The following is a 20512-nucleotide window of genomic DNA, read 5'->3' on the forward strand; positions in this document are numbered from 1 at the left end:
TAACAATAATTAATATCTTGATAAAGTCATTTATAATCTTGAAAATCTATTAATTATTTTTCTGCTTTAAACCCACATACCCAGTAACAACAACTCTCATTTAGGCAACTCTTGGGATTGAGGATGACTTCCTTCCTCTCTTGTCCTTTGGGTTTTGAGGTGGCTGATTAGGCTACTATGAGGCTCTCAAACTGCCACAGATGAGGGAGAGATGCATGAGAGGACAGCGAGTTAGGTTGGGAGGTGGTGCCTACACTAATGTGTGTTTCTGAAACAGTGATTTACAATTCTCAGTGCCACTCCAGGTGCTGTTCCACCATTTCTGTTGAGGGATGTTATATTTCTTGAAGGAGGCAATCATTGTGACCTTCCCAACATAATATAAATAGGACCTCAAAGCAAGAATGTTAAGAACTTAGGAAACTGGGAGATCAGTAGTAGACCACTTGGCTCCTCATTCTTGCCACATGATTCAATATGACCATGGCTTTACCTCCTGTATCACTTCCCATTAGCCCTCAATTCCTTGTTCTTTCAAAAAGTGCCATTCTGATGTAGTCTTCTCAACTTCCGGGTTGGGGGGGGGGTGCGGGGAGAGAATTTCAGAAATTCACTGCCGTGTGCAAAAGTAAGTACCTGAACACCTCAGTTTTAAATGACCACTCACTAATCTTTTAACTGTAAACCCCTTCATTCAAAATTCTCCAATTTATAGAAACATTTTTATTTTCATAATAAATACTTCTTTTCGGTGTTCACCAGAGAGAAGCAACTTGATGTGACCATTGCATGGAACAGGCTAATGTGCTACACATTTCGAGGTTAGACTCGTTAGTTAGGGGGACAGACAGGAGGTTCTGTGGCCAAGAAAGGGAAGCCAAGGTGGTGTGTTGCCTCCCAGATGCAGTGTCCAGGATGTCTCGGAGTGGCTGCAGAAGGTTCTCAAAAGGGAGGGTGAGCAGGCAGAGTAGAGATGCACAGTGGCACTAGTGACATAGGTAGAAAGGAGGAAGAGGTCCTAGGGAGCTGAAGAACAGGACCTCCAAGGTCGGATTACACCCAATTCCACATACTAGTCAAGTGCAGGAATAAGGTGATTGTACAGATGAGGAGGTGGTGCAAGGGGAAGGTTTTCGGGTTTCTCAATCATTGGGATCTCTTCTAGGGAAGCTATGACCTTTACAAAAAGGACAGTTTATACCTGAACCCGAGGACGAACAATATCCTTGCTGGAGCTGTTGGGGCATATTTAAATTGGCGGGGGTATGAGAATTGGAGTGATAGGACTAAAATTGGGGCAGTTGGTATACAAGTTGCAGCAGTGTGTAGTGAGAGTGTGAGGATGGATATGTAGATGACAAGGCAAAATTGCGTACAGTGGAATGAGGTGAAATGTAACATTGGGAAAAATCAAAATGGGAGATGAATACAGGATTGAAGTTGTTATATTTTAATGCACTGTTACGTACCCTGTAACGGGTTAAAAGAACCAGCAGAAATGGAACACACCTGGAGTCTTGTTTTGCTATAAACTAAACAGTATTTATTTAGTACCTACCAATAATAGTAAACTTAAAACCAGATAAACCAAGGATTAACGGTGTTAGGCATATATAAGCATATTCTCAAACTCATTCAAGTTTAGGTAGTAAGTGATACAGTCTTACAGTGGTATAGGAATGAAGTCAGTTCAGTTTGTGATATTGAGGAGAGAGAGAGAGGTGATTTGTTTTCCAAGTAAGCTGATGCCATCGATTCTTCCCACGTTGTCCTCCAAAGTTCTGTTAAGGTCATCGACTGTGACCTCACAAAAGGGTACTGTCTTCATGTGGTAAAACTGTCAACCCAGGCAAAGGTTAAACACACCGATAGCTTTCCACTGGTCACTCACTTTACCACACTGCGAGCAAAACCCACCCTTTCGTGGGCACTCAAGGCTCATCCAGTGTCTGTTTCTTCTGTGTCTCCCGTGCGTCTGTCTGAAAAGCCAGCTGTCCATTATATAGCTCCGCCCTTCCGTAATCATGGCAACTCATGAGCCGTTCGGTGCTCTCGCGCTCTCTCTGAATCAGTGCACACACTCTCTTTTTAAAGGCAACTCCATATTGAATAAACCTTAGGATCTCGTCACAGCACATAATTTACGGAATAAGGTAGATGATATTATAGCGCAGTTATAGATTGGCAGGTATGAAGTTGTAGGAATTACTGACTCATGGCTGAAAGAAATTCATAGTTGGGAGCTTAACATTCAAGAATACATGTATTAAAAGGACAGGCAAGTAGGCAGAGGGGATGGGATGTTTCCATTGGTGAAAAAGAAATCAAATTCTTAGAAAGAAGTCTCTTAGAATTGGAAGATACAGAATCCTTGCAGGTAGAATTAAGAAATTACAAGGTAAAAGACCATCATGGGAGTTATATACAGGACCCTGATCAGTAGCCGGGATGTGGGATATAAATTTCAACTGGAAGTAGAAAAGGTGTGTGATATGGGCAATGTTATTGTAGTCATGGAGGATTTCAATACGCAGGTGGATTGGGAATATCAGGTTGGTGCTGGATCCCAAGAGGGAATTTGTAGAATTACTACAAAATGCATTTTTAGTGCAGCATGGGTTTGAGCCCACTTGGGGAACGGCAATTCAGGATTGGGTGCAGTGTAATGAACTGGATTTGATTAGGGAGCTTAGGGGAAAGGAAGATTTAGGAGGCAGTGATCGTAATATGATAGAATTCACCCTACAGTTTGAGAGGGAGAAGATGAAGTCAGATAAATCACTTTTACAATGGAGTAAAGGGAATTACAGAGGCATGAGAGAGGAGCTGGCCAAAGTTGATTGGAAGGGGACACTAGCAGGGATGACGGCAGAACAGCAATGAGTAGACTTTCTGGCATTTGATAAGCTGCCACACATGAGGCTGCTTAACAAGATAAAATCCTGTGGCATTACAGGAAAGATACTGGCATGGATAGGCAGGAGGCAGCGAGTGGGAATAAAAGGGGCCTTTTCTGGTTGGCTGCCAGTGACTAGTGGCACCTCAGGGGTCAGTATTGACACCAGTATTTTTCATATTATTTTTCAGTGATTTAGATAATGGAATCGATGATTTTGTGGCAAAGTTTGCAGATGATATGAACATAGCTGGAGTGGTAGGTAGAGCTGAGGAAGCAATCCAATTGTAGCAGGACTTAGACAAATTGGAAAAACGGGCAGAAAAATAGCAGATGGAATGCAGTGTTGGGAAATGTATGATAATGCATTTTGGTAAAAGGAGCAATAAATAACAAAGAACAATACAGCACAGTACAGGCCATTCGGCCCACAATGTTGTGCCAAACCTTAAACCCTGCCCCTCCCCCATATAACCCCCCACCTTAAATTCCTCCATATACCTATCTAGTAGTCTCTTAAACTTGGCTAGTGTATCTGCCTCCACCACTGACTCAGGCAGTGCATTCCACGCACCAACCACTCTGAGTTAAAAACCTTCCTCTAATATCCCCCTTGAACTTTCCTCCCCTTACCTTAAAGCCACGTCCTCTTGTATTGAGCAGTGTTGCCTTGGGGAAGAGGCACTGGCTGTCCACTTTACCTATTCCTCTTAATATCTTGTATAGTGCAGATTATCTAAATGGGGAGAAGGTTCAAGTATCAGAGGTGCAGAAGGTCTTAAGAGTCCTCATGCAAGACTCCCAGAAGGTTAATTCACAGGTTGAGCATGGTAAAGAAGGCAAATGCAATGTTGGCATTTATTTCAAGGGGAACAGAATATAAAAACAAGGAGACGATGCTGAGTCTTTATAAGACACTAGTCAATCCACACTCAGAGTATTGTCAGCAGGATTTATGAGCATTTGGAGAAGCATAGTCTGATTATGGATTATCAATATAAAGGCCAGGTTGTGCATAATGAACATATGAGTATAATTGAGTTTTTCCAAGGTGACAAACCAAATTGAAGGTAGAGTGGTGAATATAGCATACAGGGATTTTAGTATGACACTTGACAAGGTACCCCATGGTAGGCCCATTCAGAAGGTTATGAGGCATGGATCCATAAAAACTTGGCTGTATATGTTCAAAATCAGTTTGCCCATGGAATGCCTTTTATCAGATCTCCCCTTAGCCTCAACTGCTCCAGAGAAAACCCAAATTTGTCCAGCCTCTCCTTATAGCACATGCCTTCTAATGCAGGCAACGTTCTGGTAAACCTCTTCTTCATCCTCTCCAAAGTCTCGACATCCTTCCTACAATGGGGTGACCAGAATTGAATGTAATACTCCAGATACAGCCTAACTAGATCTGCAACTGATCCTATATCCCATTGTATTCTTTGCCAGTCTTCTACCCTATGCACTACACCACCAATCTTCGTATTATCAGCAAACTTACTAACCCATCTACATTTTCATCCAAGTTATTTATATACATCACAAAGAGTACGTTGAAGAAGGCAAATAACCAGCTACAATGTGCTTTTAGGTGATGTATTTAGAATTGTAGAGTACTACAGCACAAAAACGGGCCCTCCGGCCCACTTAGTCCACACCAATCTGTTAATCTACTTTGTCTCATTAACCCGCACAATAACTTTCATACTCCTTCCGTCTATGTACTTACCCAAACTTCTCATAAATGTTAAAATTGAACCAGCATCCACCATTTCCACTGACAGTTTATTCAGCACTCTCACCGCCTTGAATGAGGAAGCTCTCCCAACAGGTTCCCTTTAAATATTTTACCTTTCACCCTTAACCTATGGCCTCTAATTCTAGGAAAAACCTGCTTATGTTTACCTTATCTATACCCCAGTGTTTATGTGCATTGAAATTTGGGTGAGCTTTGGATAGTGAAATACACTAAACACATTTTGCTTCGTGCTTTCAGCTGTTGAAGACTGAGGAAGATGCCTCATACAAGCCTGTGAAGAAAGCCTGCATCCAGATAGTGGATAATCTAGTAGAACACATTCTGAAATATGAAGAGTCATTAGCAGGTAACTTTTGTGGGAGGGAAGGGTTAGATTGATCTTGGAGAAGGTTAAAGGGTCATCAGAACATCGTGTACTGAAGGGCCTGTATTGCTCTATGTTCTGTTGTAAATTTTAGAATATAGAATGGTACAGCACAGGAACAGGCCATTTGGTGCACAATGTCATGCCAAACCAGCTAAAAGGCAAATCAAAAACACTTAAACATTAATCACTCCTACCTACACAATCTCTATATCCCTCCAGCTTCCTGTCATCCATGTGTCTATCCATTTGTCTGTTAAAAGCCCCCTAATGTATTCGGCTCTACCACTATACCAGGCTGTGCATTCCAGGCATTTATGAGAGTTAAAAAAAACTTGTCCCTCACATCCCCCTTGAACCTACCACCTCTCACCTTCAATGCATGCCCTTTGATTTTAGACATTTCAACCCTGGGGAACAAATATTCCCTGTCTACTCTATCTATGCCTCTCATAATCTTATACAGGTTTCCCCCGTTATCCGAAGGTAGAGCATTTCCATGAAACCGTTTTTAAGCCGAAATGTCGTAAAGCCAAGAAGCAATTACCATTAATTTATATGGGAAAAATTTTTGAGTGTTCCCAGACCCAAAAAATAATCTATCAAATCATACCAAATAGCACATAAAACCTAAAATAACTCGAACATATTTTAAAAGCAGGAATGATATGATAAAGACACAGCTATATAAAGTACAAATATTGTATTACGGTGTAGTTTCACTTATTCAAAATCGGGAAGACAGTGAGCCAAAATCGATTTGGGGAAAAAAACCGGCACGTACACACATGCGCACACAACTGCCTGCACAAGGTTTCATGGTCATGGTAGTCTTTCTCGGAGTAAACACACGTATAAACCAGGTGTCTTTTTTTCGTAAAAGCGAAAATCCTCCTTGGTTAGTGAAAACAGGTACTAATGTAGGTCTTTCGTAACAGCGAGCTATTGTAAAGCGAACGTTCGAAAAACGGGGGCCACCTGTAATCCTCAATCAGATCTTCCGTCAGCCTCTGGCACTCCAGAGAAAACAACCCAGGTTTATACAGCCTCTCATAAAAGTACATGCCTTTGAACCAGGCAGCATCCTAGTAAACCTCTTCTGCACTCTCACCATACCCTCAGCATTCTCCCTATAGTGAGGCACCAGAACTGTATGCAGTACTCCAGATGTGACATAACCTCTTGACTTTTAAACTCAATGGCTCGACTAATGAAAATGAGCTTTCCATTAGCCTTCTTAACTATGTTATAGACCTGTGTAACCAATTTCAAGGAGCTAGAAAGTTTGATCCCAAGATCTCTCTGCTCAGCAGCACTGTTCAGGATCTTGCCCTTAACAGTGTACTGTTTCATTGCATTTGTCATAACAAGTTGCAGCACCTCACATTTATCTGGGTTAAACTCCATCTGCCATTTCTCTGTCCATGTCTGCAACTGATCTATATTGTGCTGTATTTTTTGCCAATCTTCTACATTATCCACAACTCCCAGTCTTGATAAAATCTGCAAACTTTTTAACCCATCCACATTTTCATTTAGGTCATTTATATACAGAAAAAGAAGTTTGTGAACCCTTTGCAATTACCTGGCTTTCTGCATTAATTATTCATAAGATGTGGTCTGATCTTCATCTAAGTCACAATAATAGCCAAACACGATCTGTTTGAATTAATTACACACAAACAATTGTCTCATGTCTTTATTGAGCATTGTTTAATCATTCACAGTCCAGGCTGGGAAAAAGTACATGAACCTTTGCATTTAATAACTGGTAGAACCCCCTTTAGTAGCAATAATTTCCATCAAATGTTTCCTGTAGCTGCTGATCAGACTTGCACAATGTTGAGGAGGAATTTTCCTCCATACAAAACAGAATCAATATTTCTGGGGTATCTTGCATAGAAACATAGAAAACCTACAGCACAATACAGGCCCTTCTGCCCACAAAGTTGTGCTGAACACATCCCTATCTTAGAAATTACTAGGCTATTTTACTAAGCTCCATGTACCTATCTAAAAGCCTCTTAAAAGACCCTATCATATCCACCTCCTCCACCGTTGCTGGCAGCCCATTCCATGCACTCACCACTCTCTGAGTAAAAAACTTAACCCTGGCATCTCCAAAACATGAACAGTCCTCTTCACATCATGCTATAGCATCTCAGTTGGGTTAAGGACTGGACTCTGACTTGGCCATTCCAAAGCACAAATATTCTAATTTTTAACGCATTCTATTGTTGACTTACTCTTATGTTTCAGATCATTGTCTTGTTGCATCATCCAACTTCTATTAACCTTCATATGATGGACTGCTACCCTGACATTCTCCTGTAAAATATCTTGATACAATTTTGAATCCATTGTTCCCTCAATGATTGCAAGCTGTCTAGGCCCTGAGGCAGCAAAGCAATCTCAAAGCATGATGCTCCTTCCACCATGCTTCACAGTCAGGATGAGGTTTTGTTGTTGGTATACAGTACCTTTTTTCCTCCAAACATAGTGGTGGGTATTTCTGGCAAGAAGTTAAACTTTTGTCCGTAGAACATTATCCCAGATGTGTTGTGGAACGTTCTGATGGCCTTTTGCAAACTTGAGACATGCAGCAATATTTTTTCTTGGAGAGCACTGGTTTCCTCCACGGTGTCCTTCCATGGACAGAGACTGTAGCAAGTTCTAGAGATTTCTGCTGTTGCCCTTGGGTTTTTTTTCCACCAAACTTCAGCATTGCATGTTGTGCTTATGTTTGCGGGGTGCCCACTCCTAGAGAGAGTGGCAACAGTACTGGATTTCCACCATTTCTGGTCATTTTCTCTTACTGTGGACTGATGAACTCTCAAGTCTTTAGAAATGCTTTTGTAGCCTTTTCCAGTTTGATGCTCCTCTACAATCCAGTAGGTACATTTAATGTCAGAGAAATGTATACAAGATACATCCTGAAATTCTTTTTCTTCATAGACATCCACAAAAACAGAGGAGTGCCCCGAAGAATGAATGACAGTTAAAACTTTAGAACCCCAAAGTGCTCCCCCAACTCCCCCTCCATCAAAAAAGCATCAGCAGCCTCCACTGAGCACTCAAGCATGCAGCAATGCATCAGTAAAGCCACAGACTTGCGGTACTCCAAAAATTACTTGTTCACCCGATAATTCAACGTGCCACAGGCTGGCTGGCTGGCTCGCGTTCCCTCTCACTCACCCCCTCCCCCTCCCCCCTGCTCCCTCTCCCTCTCCCCCTCCATCTCTCTCTCTCTCCTCCCCATCCTCCTCTTCCCCTCTCTCCCTAATAAGGGGAAAAAAGGTGTCCTCATTTCACAGCAAGAGAGGAGACATAACAAACAACTCGCTGATTTACAATGTTAAGAAGTTGCATTTTCCAAGCTCTGCGCCCAGAAAACCCCAAAAACATGCTGCTGTCTCGACACACAACCAACCCCCAGCAGGTAACTCGCTGCTTCCGATGTTCTGTGTTCTCCCGCGGTGCTTCAGTTAGGGGCACTGGCCTAGAATCAGCACGTCCCCAGAGCCACAAAATCCCAGAACACCGAAGGTGCACTCCTCTTCCAGGCCACATCCTTGGGATATAAAAAAAGCCGGTCACGAGGCCCTGAGAGCAGGTGCCTTTTCCGCAAAGAACCAAAGTCAGAATGTATCTCCAGGTCAGGGTCTTCAAAAGAACTCCACACCTCGAAAAGGGAATGGGAAATAAGAGATATTTTCCAGATGTAAGCAAAGGAGTCGCCATTTAGTACCATCTGGACTTCGCCTTGTCCCTTCTTCCAAGGTCCTCTGAAAGCTGTTTTGGTCGAGGCACGGTGCACGTAAACAGATCTTTCTTGAGAAGAGTTGCCTCTGTCAGTACCTGACTTTGTGTGTCTTTATTATAGGGCAGGACACCTCTACAACCCACACCTCCAATCTCACCTCATTGATTGGAACACCTGACTCCAAATAGCTTTTGTAGAAGGTATTACCCCAGAGGTTCACAAAATTTTTTGAACCTTGTCTGTGATTGTTTAAAAGGTATACTCAGTATTGACGAGAAGTTCAATTGTTTGTGTGTTATTAGTTTAGGCAAATTGTGTTCATCTATTTTTATGACTTAGATGAAAGATAAGACCACTTTTATGAGTGAGTAATGCTGAAGATCAGGTAATTGCAAAGGGCTTGCAAGCTTTTTCTTGCAACTGTACATCAAAAGCAGCAGAGGTCCCAGTACAGATCATGGGACGGGAGGCCTAAGGAGAAAGAAAGGGGGAGGGGAGCACCAGAGAGAGATGGAGAACAGGCAAGGAATTCCCATTCCCATTCTGGTGTGTCTATCCATGGCTTCCTCTACTGTCAAGATGAAGCCACACTCAGGTTGGAGGAACAACACCTTATATTCCATCTGGGTAACCTCCAAGCTGATGGCATGAACAATGATTTCTCTAACTTCCGTTAATGCCCCTCCTTCCCTTCTTACCCCATCCCTTATTTATTCCCCCCCTTTTTTCTCTCTCCCCTTTTTTTTCCTCTCTGCTCCTCTCACAATCACTCCTTGCCTGTTCTTCATCTCCCTATGGTGCTCCTCTTCCCTTTTACTTTCTCCCTAGGCCTCCTGTTCCATGATCCTTTCCCTTCTCCAGCTGTATATCCCTTTTGCCAATCACCTTTCCAGCTCTTAGCTTCACCCCTCCCCCTCCTATCTTCTCCTATCATTTCAGATTTCCCCTCCCCCCCACTTTCAAATCTCTTACTATCTTTCAGTTAGTCCTGACGAAGGGTCTTGGCCCGAAACGTCGACAGCACTTCTCCCTATAGATGCTGCCTGACCTGCTGCGTTCCACCAGCACTTTGTGTGTGTTGTTTGAATATCCAGCATCTGCAGATTTCCTCGTGTTTGCTCCATTAATTACAGATCTCCAGCTCAAATAAGCCCTTTAAATCCTCTGTCTTCAATGAACAAAACAGTTCAGAATCCAGTCAATTTGCCTCGGACTCTATGCATCTTAATCTTCTGGATTAGCCTCCCATGAGGGACTTTGTCAGACACCTTACTAAAATCCACGTAGACAACATCCATAGCCTTACGTTATCAGTCTCTTTCATCGCCTGTCAAAGGACTCAAAGCAAGTTGGTAAGACATGACCTGCCCTGCATAAAACCATATTGGTTCTCTGTAGTTAGGCCATGGGTTATATCCTATTGCTAAAAATGTTTTCCAACAATTTCCCTACAATTGACATGAAACTCACCGGTCTACAGTTCCCAAGGTTTTCCCTTGTTCCCTTTTTAAACAGAGGTACAGCATTAGCCGCTCACCCATCCTCATGGACTTTGCCTGTGTTGAGAGAGGACTTGAACATACTGGTCAAGGCCCCAGCAATCTTTTCTCTTGCCTCCTTCAATAATCTGGAGTAAATCCCATCAGGCCCTAGGGACTCAGCCACTCATTAGAAGGCCCAATACTTACTCCTCCTCAGCGTCAAAATGACATATTTATACACTCAGCACTGATCTCTGGGTCCTCCATATCCTTTTCCTTGGTAAGTACAGAAGCAAAGTACTCATTAAGTACTTCACTCACGTTCTGTGCATCCAAGCAAATGTTTCCCCCCATTATCCTTGAGTAGCCCCACCATCTCCCTAGTTACGCTTTTACTCTTGATAAATGTATAAAATACCTTGGGATTCACCTTTAATCCTGCTTGCCAAATACTCTTCATGGCCCCTCCTAATTTCCTTCAGTTCTTTTCTGTCTTCTTTATGCTCCTTATGTACTCTATTTGATCCTGGCTTCCAAAGCTGTACATTTCTTTTTTCTTCTTGATTAATTCATCACCTCTCTGGATATCCAGGGTTCTCTTATCTTTCCAGCCCATCCTTCCTTTTAACAGGAACATAACCTTTACTGTATTACTGTGCAAGTGCAATTAATCTTTAAACACTCTCCACCTGTCCAGAGAAACAGTGTTCCCAGTTAACTCTTCTTAGTTCCTACTTAATGCCCTTGTAATTTGCCAGACTCCAATTTAAAACTCAGGGTTTTATGCTGGGTTTGTTCCTTTCATACTTCATCTGTAGAATTGTTTTCTTCAGCATCTGCTCTTACTGATTATATCATGACCATTTTCCTTGAATACTTGCTTAATGATAGTTAGTGCTAAAATTAATTTATTGTGATCTATTTTAATATTTGCAGTTATTGCATAGTGAATTAGCAGACCTGTTTGCAAATGTTGAGAACAACATCAGAGACCCATGGTTTTCAATAATTTTCCAGAATGTTTTGAGCCACCTTTCCTTCAATGCAAAGCTCCTTTCATGATTCAGAAGATTCCAACCTTCCATGATATCCAAATTCACTCATTCCATGGTCCACCCACTTACGAGGATAAGTTGGCTTTTCTCTTTAGAGTGAAGGAGGCTAAGAGGTGACTTAAGATTGGTACAAAATGAACAGAGGCATAGATTAAGTGGATATACAAAGGCTCTTTCTAAAGGTGGAAATGTTTAATGCATAGAGACATAATTTTAAGGTGACTGGGGGTATCAGCAGTAAATGTTTTACACAGAGTAATAGGTGTGTGGGTATTAAAGTAATTCTTAAATAGGCACATGGATGATACAAAAAAATGGAGGGTTATGCAGCAGGAAAAGGTTAGATTGAGTAAATTATAAGGTCAGCATAACGTTGTTGACCAAAAGGCCTTTACTGTGCTGTAGTGTTCTTTGTTCAACTGAAGTAGTTGTATCACCTTTATATCACTTTTATTTTGCTCAATATTACCTCTGTACCTTGTTGAATATTTCTAATGGCAGACAGTGCTGATTATCTACTGCCTCAAAATAGGGACTGCGTTTCATTTGACTCCTGTCAAGCCTTTTCCCTATTCTTGGTCCTACTCATTCATGAAGATGTTTAGTGGTGTGTGAGCCAAACACAGGCAAGTGGGTTTGGAACATAGAACAGTTTACATAAGATCAGGCCGTTCATCCCTGATCCTGACACCTGGGAAGCAACATACCATCCTGGCATCTCCTTTATGACCACAGAATCTTTTGTCAGTCAATTTAGTATCAAGTCTCATGTCACTATTGGTTTGTTTTTGCCAGTTCCTGCTGACCCTCAGAGCTGGTACTGTGCCACCAACCTGGGTGCTGCTGCCATGCACTGAGAGGTCATCTCTCCAAAGTGTCCAATGACATGTAGAGTCATAGAGAAATACAGCACAGAAACGAGCCCTTCAGCCGATCTAGTCCATTCCGAAACCACTTAAGCTGCCTTCTCCCATCAACCTGCACTGTGTCCATCTACTATCCATGTATCCTATCTGATGCACCATCAATAACTCTGAGATGTGGGTTAAGGTAGGCTTTTATTGGCTGGAAGAAAGCACAAGCAGCAAGTGACCATCATACAACATCCTGGATTCTGAGGAAGGGTCTGTGGCTCCAATCGCCTTTATACCGGGGTCTGTGGGAGGAGCCACATGAGCGGGGGGGGGGGGGGGGGGGGGGTGCGTGTCCAGACAGGTGTATGTAGTTCACCACACTATCCAAACATGTTGCTGAGGGGGAATGATCCTGGCAATCCTGCTCTGACTGCCTGCTCCCTCTATCTTTCCAGTTAAACCCATCTATCTTCCTCCTGCTTCTTGGGTTTGATCACTTCATTAATAAACCAAACCAAACCAAATCAAATCAATTTACTAAACTTGCTAATAAAATTCTTGCCTTTGATGCTCTCAGTATCCAGGATGGTGCAAAGTATATTCAACCCCAGCACCAGTTTCTCAGTTATGTTTGTCGGGACCTGTAACTGGTCACACTTTCAAACAGGTGTAGTCCTCAGCAAACAAAGTTACAGGTGGAATGTTTAGTTCCAAACTCTCCAATTACAAGAGATAACCACATGGTATCATTACAGCTCCTCTCTCAGAATTAGAGAGTTTAACTTGAGATCATTTTATTTTTTTAATTGTTAAGAACACTGCTGCTCTCTTGTCTCCTCAAAAGGCAGTCTGTTTCTTCCAGATGCTTTGGTTATGATGGTTAACTCCAGTTTGTTTCTCCCTTCAGATTCAGATAGTAAAGGCATGAATACCAACTGTCTGGTAGCCTGCTTAATCACCTTATACCTGTTCAGCAAAATCCAGCCTCATCTGATGGTGAAACATGCAATGACACTGCAGCCATATCTTACCACAAAGTGCAATGTAAGTATCTAACCTCAGTGGCAGCAATCAAATCAAATCAAGTTTAATTATTGTTCAAATCATACATTGATGCAGCTGAACGAGACTGCGTTCCTTTGGGACCAAGGTGCAAACATCAAAATGGCAAGTAATATAATTAAAAATAGTGGGCAAAGAAGCATGTTCACTCAAGGGAAAAAAAACATATATAGTTCAAGAACCTGAGCAACAATGTCCGGCAATCAGTTGGTCAGTCCCAGCGGTGTGCGGAGGCTGTCATTCCACCGTTTGAACACCAGAGGGCAGCAATGAATGGAGCGGCCAGGCCCCAGCCCAGCACCGACACCATCTCATCTGGTCTGCAGCAGCAGGCAAGCCTGAAGCTTGAGGGCTAGTCCTCACTACAACTTAGGCTACACAACTGTCCCTCTACCAGACAAGGATAACAGGCCTGTGGCAACTTAAATTATCACTGTGCAACAGAGTCAAATGAAACGTCCAAGACAATCTCCCAGGGTAACACTGCACCAACTGCGATGCTTCCAGGTAGCAGGCAGCTACATAGTCTGCAGCTAGCTCAGCCTTTCCATACCTAAACTGGCTCCTCCAATATCCTGACTGTCTCCTTTCCTGATATTCCGACAAGCTCCTTGACACCTCAGCAGACTCTTTCTCCAACGTCAGAGCTGGCCCCTTTGACACTTCTGCCAGCCCCTTTTGACACCTCAGCTGGCTCAGATGCTGACAGCAGTCCAGCTACTCCAATCAACGAGCAGCCTTGCAATCCTTGATATTCTTGGAGTCAAATTGTCTTTGCATTATTAAAAAAACAAATTTTACAAAGAAAACAGCACCTTTAGTTGGTCCCTGAGAGGCCGCTGTATTTACACGCATTGCCATCTTACTGGAAGATATTATTTGGGGGGGGGGGGGTTTCTGAGCAATGAGTCGGTCTGCATTTAGAACAAGCATATTAATAGATGATGGCCAGCGTATCTGTGTTAGGAAAGATCCTGTCTGTCCATTTGATTAAATTTTTCAAATATACAGTGGTTAATTGGGTCGCATCAGGACCAGTACATTTTGGCCCAATTAAGTGGCTCCCCCATGTAGCTGAAGTCACAAGGAAATGATTAAAAAGGTGTATAAAAAAAGACAAAGAACTGAAAGAAAGATATAGTGCCTGAGAAAAGTTTATAAGACAAAGTACCGCTTAACAGTAAAAATTATATATTTAAATGAATACAGAACAAATCAGAACACTACCAATATTACTACATTGCTATAAAACTGTATGTTTCTGATAGTTATCAATGGAGGAATTCATGCAGTGTGCGCTTCCATGTTCTTTTATTGACTGGAAATGAACAAAATCAGCACAGAAACCCAGTGCCTCATAGTGTAGATAATAAACTGTTCTCATATAATGCCTTCGATGATTGCATCCTCCAAATCTTCATTTTCATTGTCATATCAAGATGATTGTCTAGACTTTCGAATTCTTTGTAGTTCATAACTTGTTGAAATACTGAAATCATGTAATTTTCACTTCTGGCCCTTTCTGGCATCTCCAAGCCTGAATACTTTAAACCGTAGTTAACTATTAGTGACAAAAATCAGTGCTTTTTGATCAGAAACACACGCAACAGACACTGTTTAAAAATGGTTCTCTTTAGGCACAGTGTAGTGACTAATGGCTGCACAAGTGCACGCAACTGATGCTAGTTAGAAACTGTTTGACAAGTCTTCTGTCCCAAATAAGTGGCTGTCGATTTCACTGATGGCCCAATTAACCGAATCCACTGTATTGATGAGGGCAGCATGCTTACTGTGGTCTACATGCACTTCAATGAGGTCTTCAGTAATTCAGCTCAGAACAGGAATTGTGTAAATTGTCCTGTGTGCATTATAAATTGGCATATTTAATTCATAATAGTGATATTGCAGAAAACAAACAAAAAGCTGGAAGGACTTAGTGGTTCAAGTAACAGCTGTAGAGTCAACATTTCAGGTTGAGGTGCTGGATCAGGACTTGAGAGAAAAGGAAGGATGGCCAATATATAACAGTACATAAGATTAATAGGTTATAGTGGACCATATGAGGAGGATTGACTGGCAGATGCAGTCAGGTGAGCAGCAGTGGGAGAAATGGGAAAGGAAACAGGTGAGTTTGCATGGAAGGTAAACATGGGAATTCGTATTGATTAGCCAAAGTTAGAAAAATCAATGTTCATACTATTGGCCTGTAAGCTCCCTAAGCAGGAGATGAGATGTTCTTCTAATATGCATTCGGCCTTGCTATAACAATGGAGAAGGCTGAATACAGGTAGGTCAGTGTGGGAATGGTAAGAAGAGTTCAGGTTCCAGATGCTCAAGATGACCATTAGGAATAATCTCGTAGTCTAAAGTTGGTTTCTGTGTTGTATCTTTGCATGAAGGGATGTAAGGAGAAAGTAGGAGATTGGGGCTAAGAGGGAAAATGGATCAACCTCTGAGTGAAGAAGTTTTCCCTCATGGTCCATTTAAACTTTTCACCTTTCACCTTTAAACCTATGACCTCTAGTTGTAGTCTATCCAACCTCAGTGGGAAAAGGCTGATTGCATTTACCCTAACTATACGTCTTATAATATTCTATACCTCTATCAAATCTCTCAATCTATTGTGTTCTTAAAAAATACAGTCCTAACCTATTCAAGGCAATGTGGTAAAAGATTTCTTTACCTGTGACATTACTTTAAATGAACTTTGGACCTGTATTACCAGATTCCTTTGTTCTACCACACACCCTGGTTAGTCCTACCAAAATGCTAAACCTTGTACCTGTCTGCATTAAATTCCATCTGTCATTTTTCCAGCTGATGCAAATCCCTTTGCAATCCATGATAGCCTTTCTCACTGTCCACTACACTCCCAATCTTGGTGTCATCTGCAAATTTGACGATCAAGTTCACATTATCATCCAGATGATTGATAGAGATTATGAGCAACAAAGGACCCAGCACCAACCCCTGCAGCACGCCACTAGTCACAGGACTCCAGTTAGAAAGGCAACCATCTACTGCCACTCTCTGACTTCTCCCACAAAGCCAATTTCTAATCTAGTTTATTACCTGATCCTGAGCGCAGTGTGACAGAACCTTCTTGACCAACCTCCCATGTGGGACCTTGTAAAGTGCCATGTAGACAATATCCACTGCCTTCATCCATTTTCCTGGTAACTTACTTGAAATTTTAAAATTGGTTTGTCATGACCTATCATACACAAAGCTAGGCTGACTATCCTTAATCAGTCCTTGTCTATCCAAACGCTTATATATCCAGTCCCATTTGCCATCATTTGGCCCTTAACCTTCAAAACCTTTCCAATCCATGGACCTGACCAGTTGTCATTTAAAACTGTATCTGCCTCAACCACTTCTTCTGGCATCTCATTCCACATGCATGTGTAAAAATAAAAGTTGCCCTGCAAATTCCTATTAAAACTTCCCCTCTCACTTCTAGCACCTTATGTCCTCTAGTTCTTTCTTCCCCAACCCTGTGAAAAAGTCGTGCATCCTTTCTAATCCCCTCATGATTTGTAAACTTCTATAAGAATATCACTGTTTCCTACACTTCAAAGAATAAAGTCCTAGCCTGTCCAACCTCTCTCTTTTAACTCGTTGCTCAAATCCTGGCAACATCCTTTAAATCTTTTCTTTACTCTTTTCCAGTTTAACAATATCTTCTTTGTAGTAGGCTGACCAAAACTGAACATAGTACTTATGTGGCCTTACCAGATCTAGTACAACCTCGCCATGACCTTCAATGTTTATACTCAATGCCGTGACTGTGAAACCACCTTCACCACCCTTTCTACCTGTGACTCCACAATCAGGGAACCGTGTACTTGAACTCCAGGTCTTTCTGTTTAACACCATTCATTCACTGTAAAACTTTGACTTGACTTTCACGCTGATCAATATTTAACTTCCTTTGCCATTATTTGCTCAGCCAATCAAAATCCCCAGTTATATTTGATAATCTTCACTGTCTACTAAGCTAGCTATTTTGGGTCATCTGCAAGGTTACTGGCACCAATTCGTGAGACACAAACCCTAATCACAGCCTCTAGTCTGAGAAACAACTTTCGGCCACATCCTGTTAGTATCCACAGCTAGCTTAATGGTAGGAGATGTGCAGAGCAGACTCGATGCACCAAATAGTCTAATTCTGCTCCTATCTCTTGTGGTCTAATAAGATTACAGATAATGCAAAAATTGGTGGTGTTGATATTAAAGAGAAGGCTACAGGATATTCTCGATTTGTTGGTAAGGTGGGCAGTGCAGTGGTATGTGGAATTTAATCCCAATGAGTGTGAGGTGAGCCATTTAGAGTTAAGCTCAAACAAATGTCGAGTATTGAGGAACAAAGGGAGCTTGGTGAAGCAGGCATTTGGCAACTTGCCTTCATTGTGCAGAATGATGGTGAGAGCTCACTTGCAGTATTTGTATATGTTCTGATTCCCAACTATGAGAAATGTCACTAAATTAGAAAAGCGTACAGAAAAGGTTCACAAGGGTGTTACCAGGACTGAAGGCTCAAATTATAAAGAGAGACTGGATAGGCTGTGTTTTTTCCCCTGGAATGTAGGAGGCTAAGGGATACCAGAGACGTGGTAGGGTTGGCTGCAATTATATTTAAAAAGCTACTTGTACAGGTACATGGATAAGAAAGGTTTGGAGGTAAATGGGACTAACTATGAGATACCTTGGTTTTGTGGATGAGATGGGCCAAAAGAACCTGTTTTCATGCTGCAATGTTCCTTGCTATCCAAGGGTCTATGAAAATTGGTGGAAAGCTGGATAAGGTGGTGAAAAAATATATGGTTATATGTTGTTCTTCTCTATTTCCTATTTGATCTTTTCATTTCTAGACACAGAGTGACTTCCTTGTCATCTGTAATGTGGCAAAGATTTTGGAACTAGTTGTTCCGTTGATGGAGCATCCAAGTGAGACCTTCTTGGCCACTATAGAGGAAGACCTCATGAAACTTATCCTCAAACATGGAATGACGGTAAGAATCTAGGGTGGATATAAGTAAACAGGTTTGAACTACAAAATTTGGTTTCTGCAATGTGATGAGCTATACTGCAGAAGTTAATACAAGTCATGAGTACTAAAGCTTGCAAAGCAAATATTTTGTGAAGTTGAGATTCCTATCAATAATGAGAGGATGAATGGCTTAATCTTGTTTCTAAGTTGGTCAACCACTGTAAAAAATGAAAAGAGAGATCAAATGCAGTTCAGAGTGTACTGCGCCTGAACTGGAAGGTAACTTTAGAGAAATGAAGGAGATTTGCTGGTGTTTGCAAAGTTGGCCTAGTGGCTGATGTCTTTGTATGGTCAGTGATTGGAAAGAGGCTCTTTGCTTAATAGGATTGCTCTACTTTTTCTTAATGATAGTGATCTAAACTTGGGTATGTGTAGTTGTCATGATCATTGATTTCAGATCAGGCAAACAGGTCAAATTTCACCCTCAAAAATGTAGGTGGTATAGGAATAATGGAGAGCTAGTATAAACTAAAAGCTGCAATTTTAGCAAGATGTAGGAATTGAGACAGAGTCTAAATACTTAAGTCTTCAAGAGAAACAAAGCACTTTGATGCTTTTTATTTTAAAGATTTTAAATTAATTTTATTGTTTTATTTAAGTATATCTTAATAAAAATGAAACCTTTAAAACAAAGGGCTAGAATCATAGAAAATTTATGATAGGGGAAGAATCTGGGCCCTCACAAGAAAATTGGAACAGGACTAGGTCAGCAGGCTCTTCAAGTCTGGTGCTCCATTCACTGAGATCGTAGCTATCCTTGCTTACAAATCTCCCTACTGCAGGAACTACATCTTTCCTTTAGCCATCTCTAGTTCTCACAATTCTGTACCCTTTACTTATCCCAAAAAAACTGTCTAATTCTTTAGCATAACTACAAGTTTCAGCCCCTGTTACATCCTCTTAAATTTCTTCTGCGCCAACCCCAGTGGAAACGCATCTACCCTGTTATGTGCAGACCGGAACTCTACACAGTACTCAGGCTGTAGTGTATTTGAAATGGTTTACAGTTCCAGCGGAAGCCCTGCTTCAACTATTAAGAGCAACATCCCATATTCTTTGTTAACCACTTTATTGACCTTTTCAATGTTGTTTAAAATCATTTCCTATACAAACGTATAAAGGAGAAAGAAATTGTAAAATAAAAATAAAGAACAAATAATAATAAAAACGCAATAAATACAGATACATAACATAGCTTGATTTTATGTCCATGATGTGGTGCTAAGCTGTACATAAGGTGACACAGGAAATAGTAAAGTAGTGGTGGAGTTAGTGGGTGGAGGTGTTGATCAGCCTTACTACTTGGGGAAATTAACTGTTTATGAATACCTAGCCTTCTTCCAGATGTAAGCTGGATGAACAGTCCATGAGCAAGGTGACTGGGATCCTTCATGATGTTGTTGGCCTTTTTCTGACGCCTTTTGAAAATCTGTGGACATATAATCCAAAGTCCCATTGTGTTGTTCCTCCACCCCACTGAGTACTCTGCTGTATCCCTCTACATTTTTGCACATTCTAAGTTGCATTATCTTGCGCTTCTCTAGATTAAATTTCATTTTCTGTGTGTTTTCGTGTTTCAACCAGTGAAACAGTCTCTGTCTTGCTGCGGTCTAAAGCCTGATTTATACTTGTGCATTGCATCGACGCCATAGGTATCGCATACCCTACACTGTACCCTACACAGGGTGACGTGCACCTCCAGAAAAGTTGCTCACGCATCGCGGCGACGCAGATTGCAATAACTGTGATTGGTCCGCTTGGTAGCATCGCATTTCCTCCTACGCATTTCTGGTTGCTTCTTCTCTGCCATGTCTGTAGGCTGTGCATATACCGATGCGAAGTAGATGTACCAAATTGTCAAATCTACCTGCCAACATGCAAAAATGTTTGAAATGCATTTCCTCGTCCATGTCTCTCACGAAGAAACTCAACACAGTGACATAGAAACCTCACCAACAACTAGCGTTTTGGCGCACACCAACACTTACTCGCTACGGCATAGAGCGATACAGAAGTGAAAATCAGGGTTACGGCGCAGGCTGTGGTGTAGCCCCTATGCACAAGTATAAATCAGCCTTTAAGCTTGCTTTGTACATGGCCAACTTTTGTACCTGGCCAACTTTTGTACCATCATCTTACTCCTCTCTTATGTATGTATGTTTTAGTCTAAGTTATTCATATATATAAGGAAAGTATTGGGCCAGTTACTGAGCTTTGTGGAACAA

At 41.6% G+C, this 20512-nt stretch overlaps 1 protein-coding gene across 5 annotated transcripts in view; it reads left to right on the top strand.

Moving 5' to 3' along the window:
* The window catches only part of LOC132396489 (nipped-B-like protein), a 531210-nt gene that overhangs the window by 398324 nt on the left and 112374 nt on the right, over positions 1 to 20512 (top strand). For all 5 annotated transcript variants that reach the window (XM_059974034.1, XM_059974035.1, XM_059974036.1 and 2 more), the window contains 3 exons: positions 4893 to 5001; positions 13080 to 13216; positions 18109 to 18249. In XM_059974034.1, coding sequence (XP_059830017.1) covers positions 4893 to 5001; positions 13080 to 13216; positions 18109 to 18249 — 387 coding nt within the window. The remainder of the gene's footprint in view (positions 1 to 4892; positions 5002 to 13079; positions 13217 to 18108; positions 18250 to 20512) is intronic.

Source organism: Hypanus sabinus, chromosome 7, assembly GCF_030144855.1.
Source record: "Hypanus sabinus isolate sHypSab1 chromosome 7, sHypSab1.hap1, whole genome shotgun sequence".
NCBI lineage: Eukaryota > Metazoa > Chordata > Chondrichthyes > Myliobatiformes > Dasyatidae > Hypanus > Hypanus sabinus.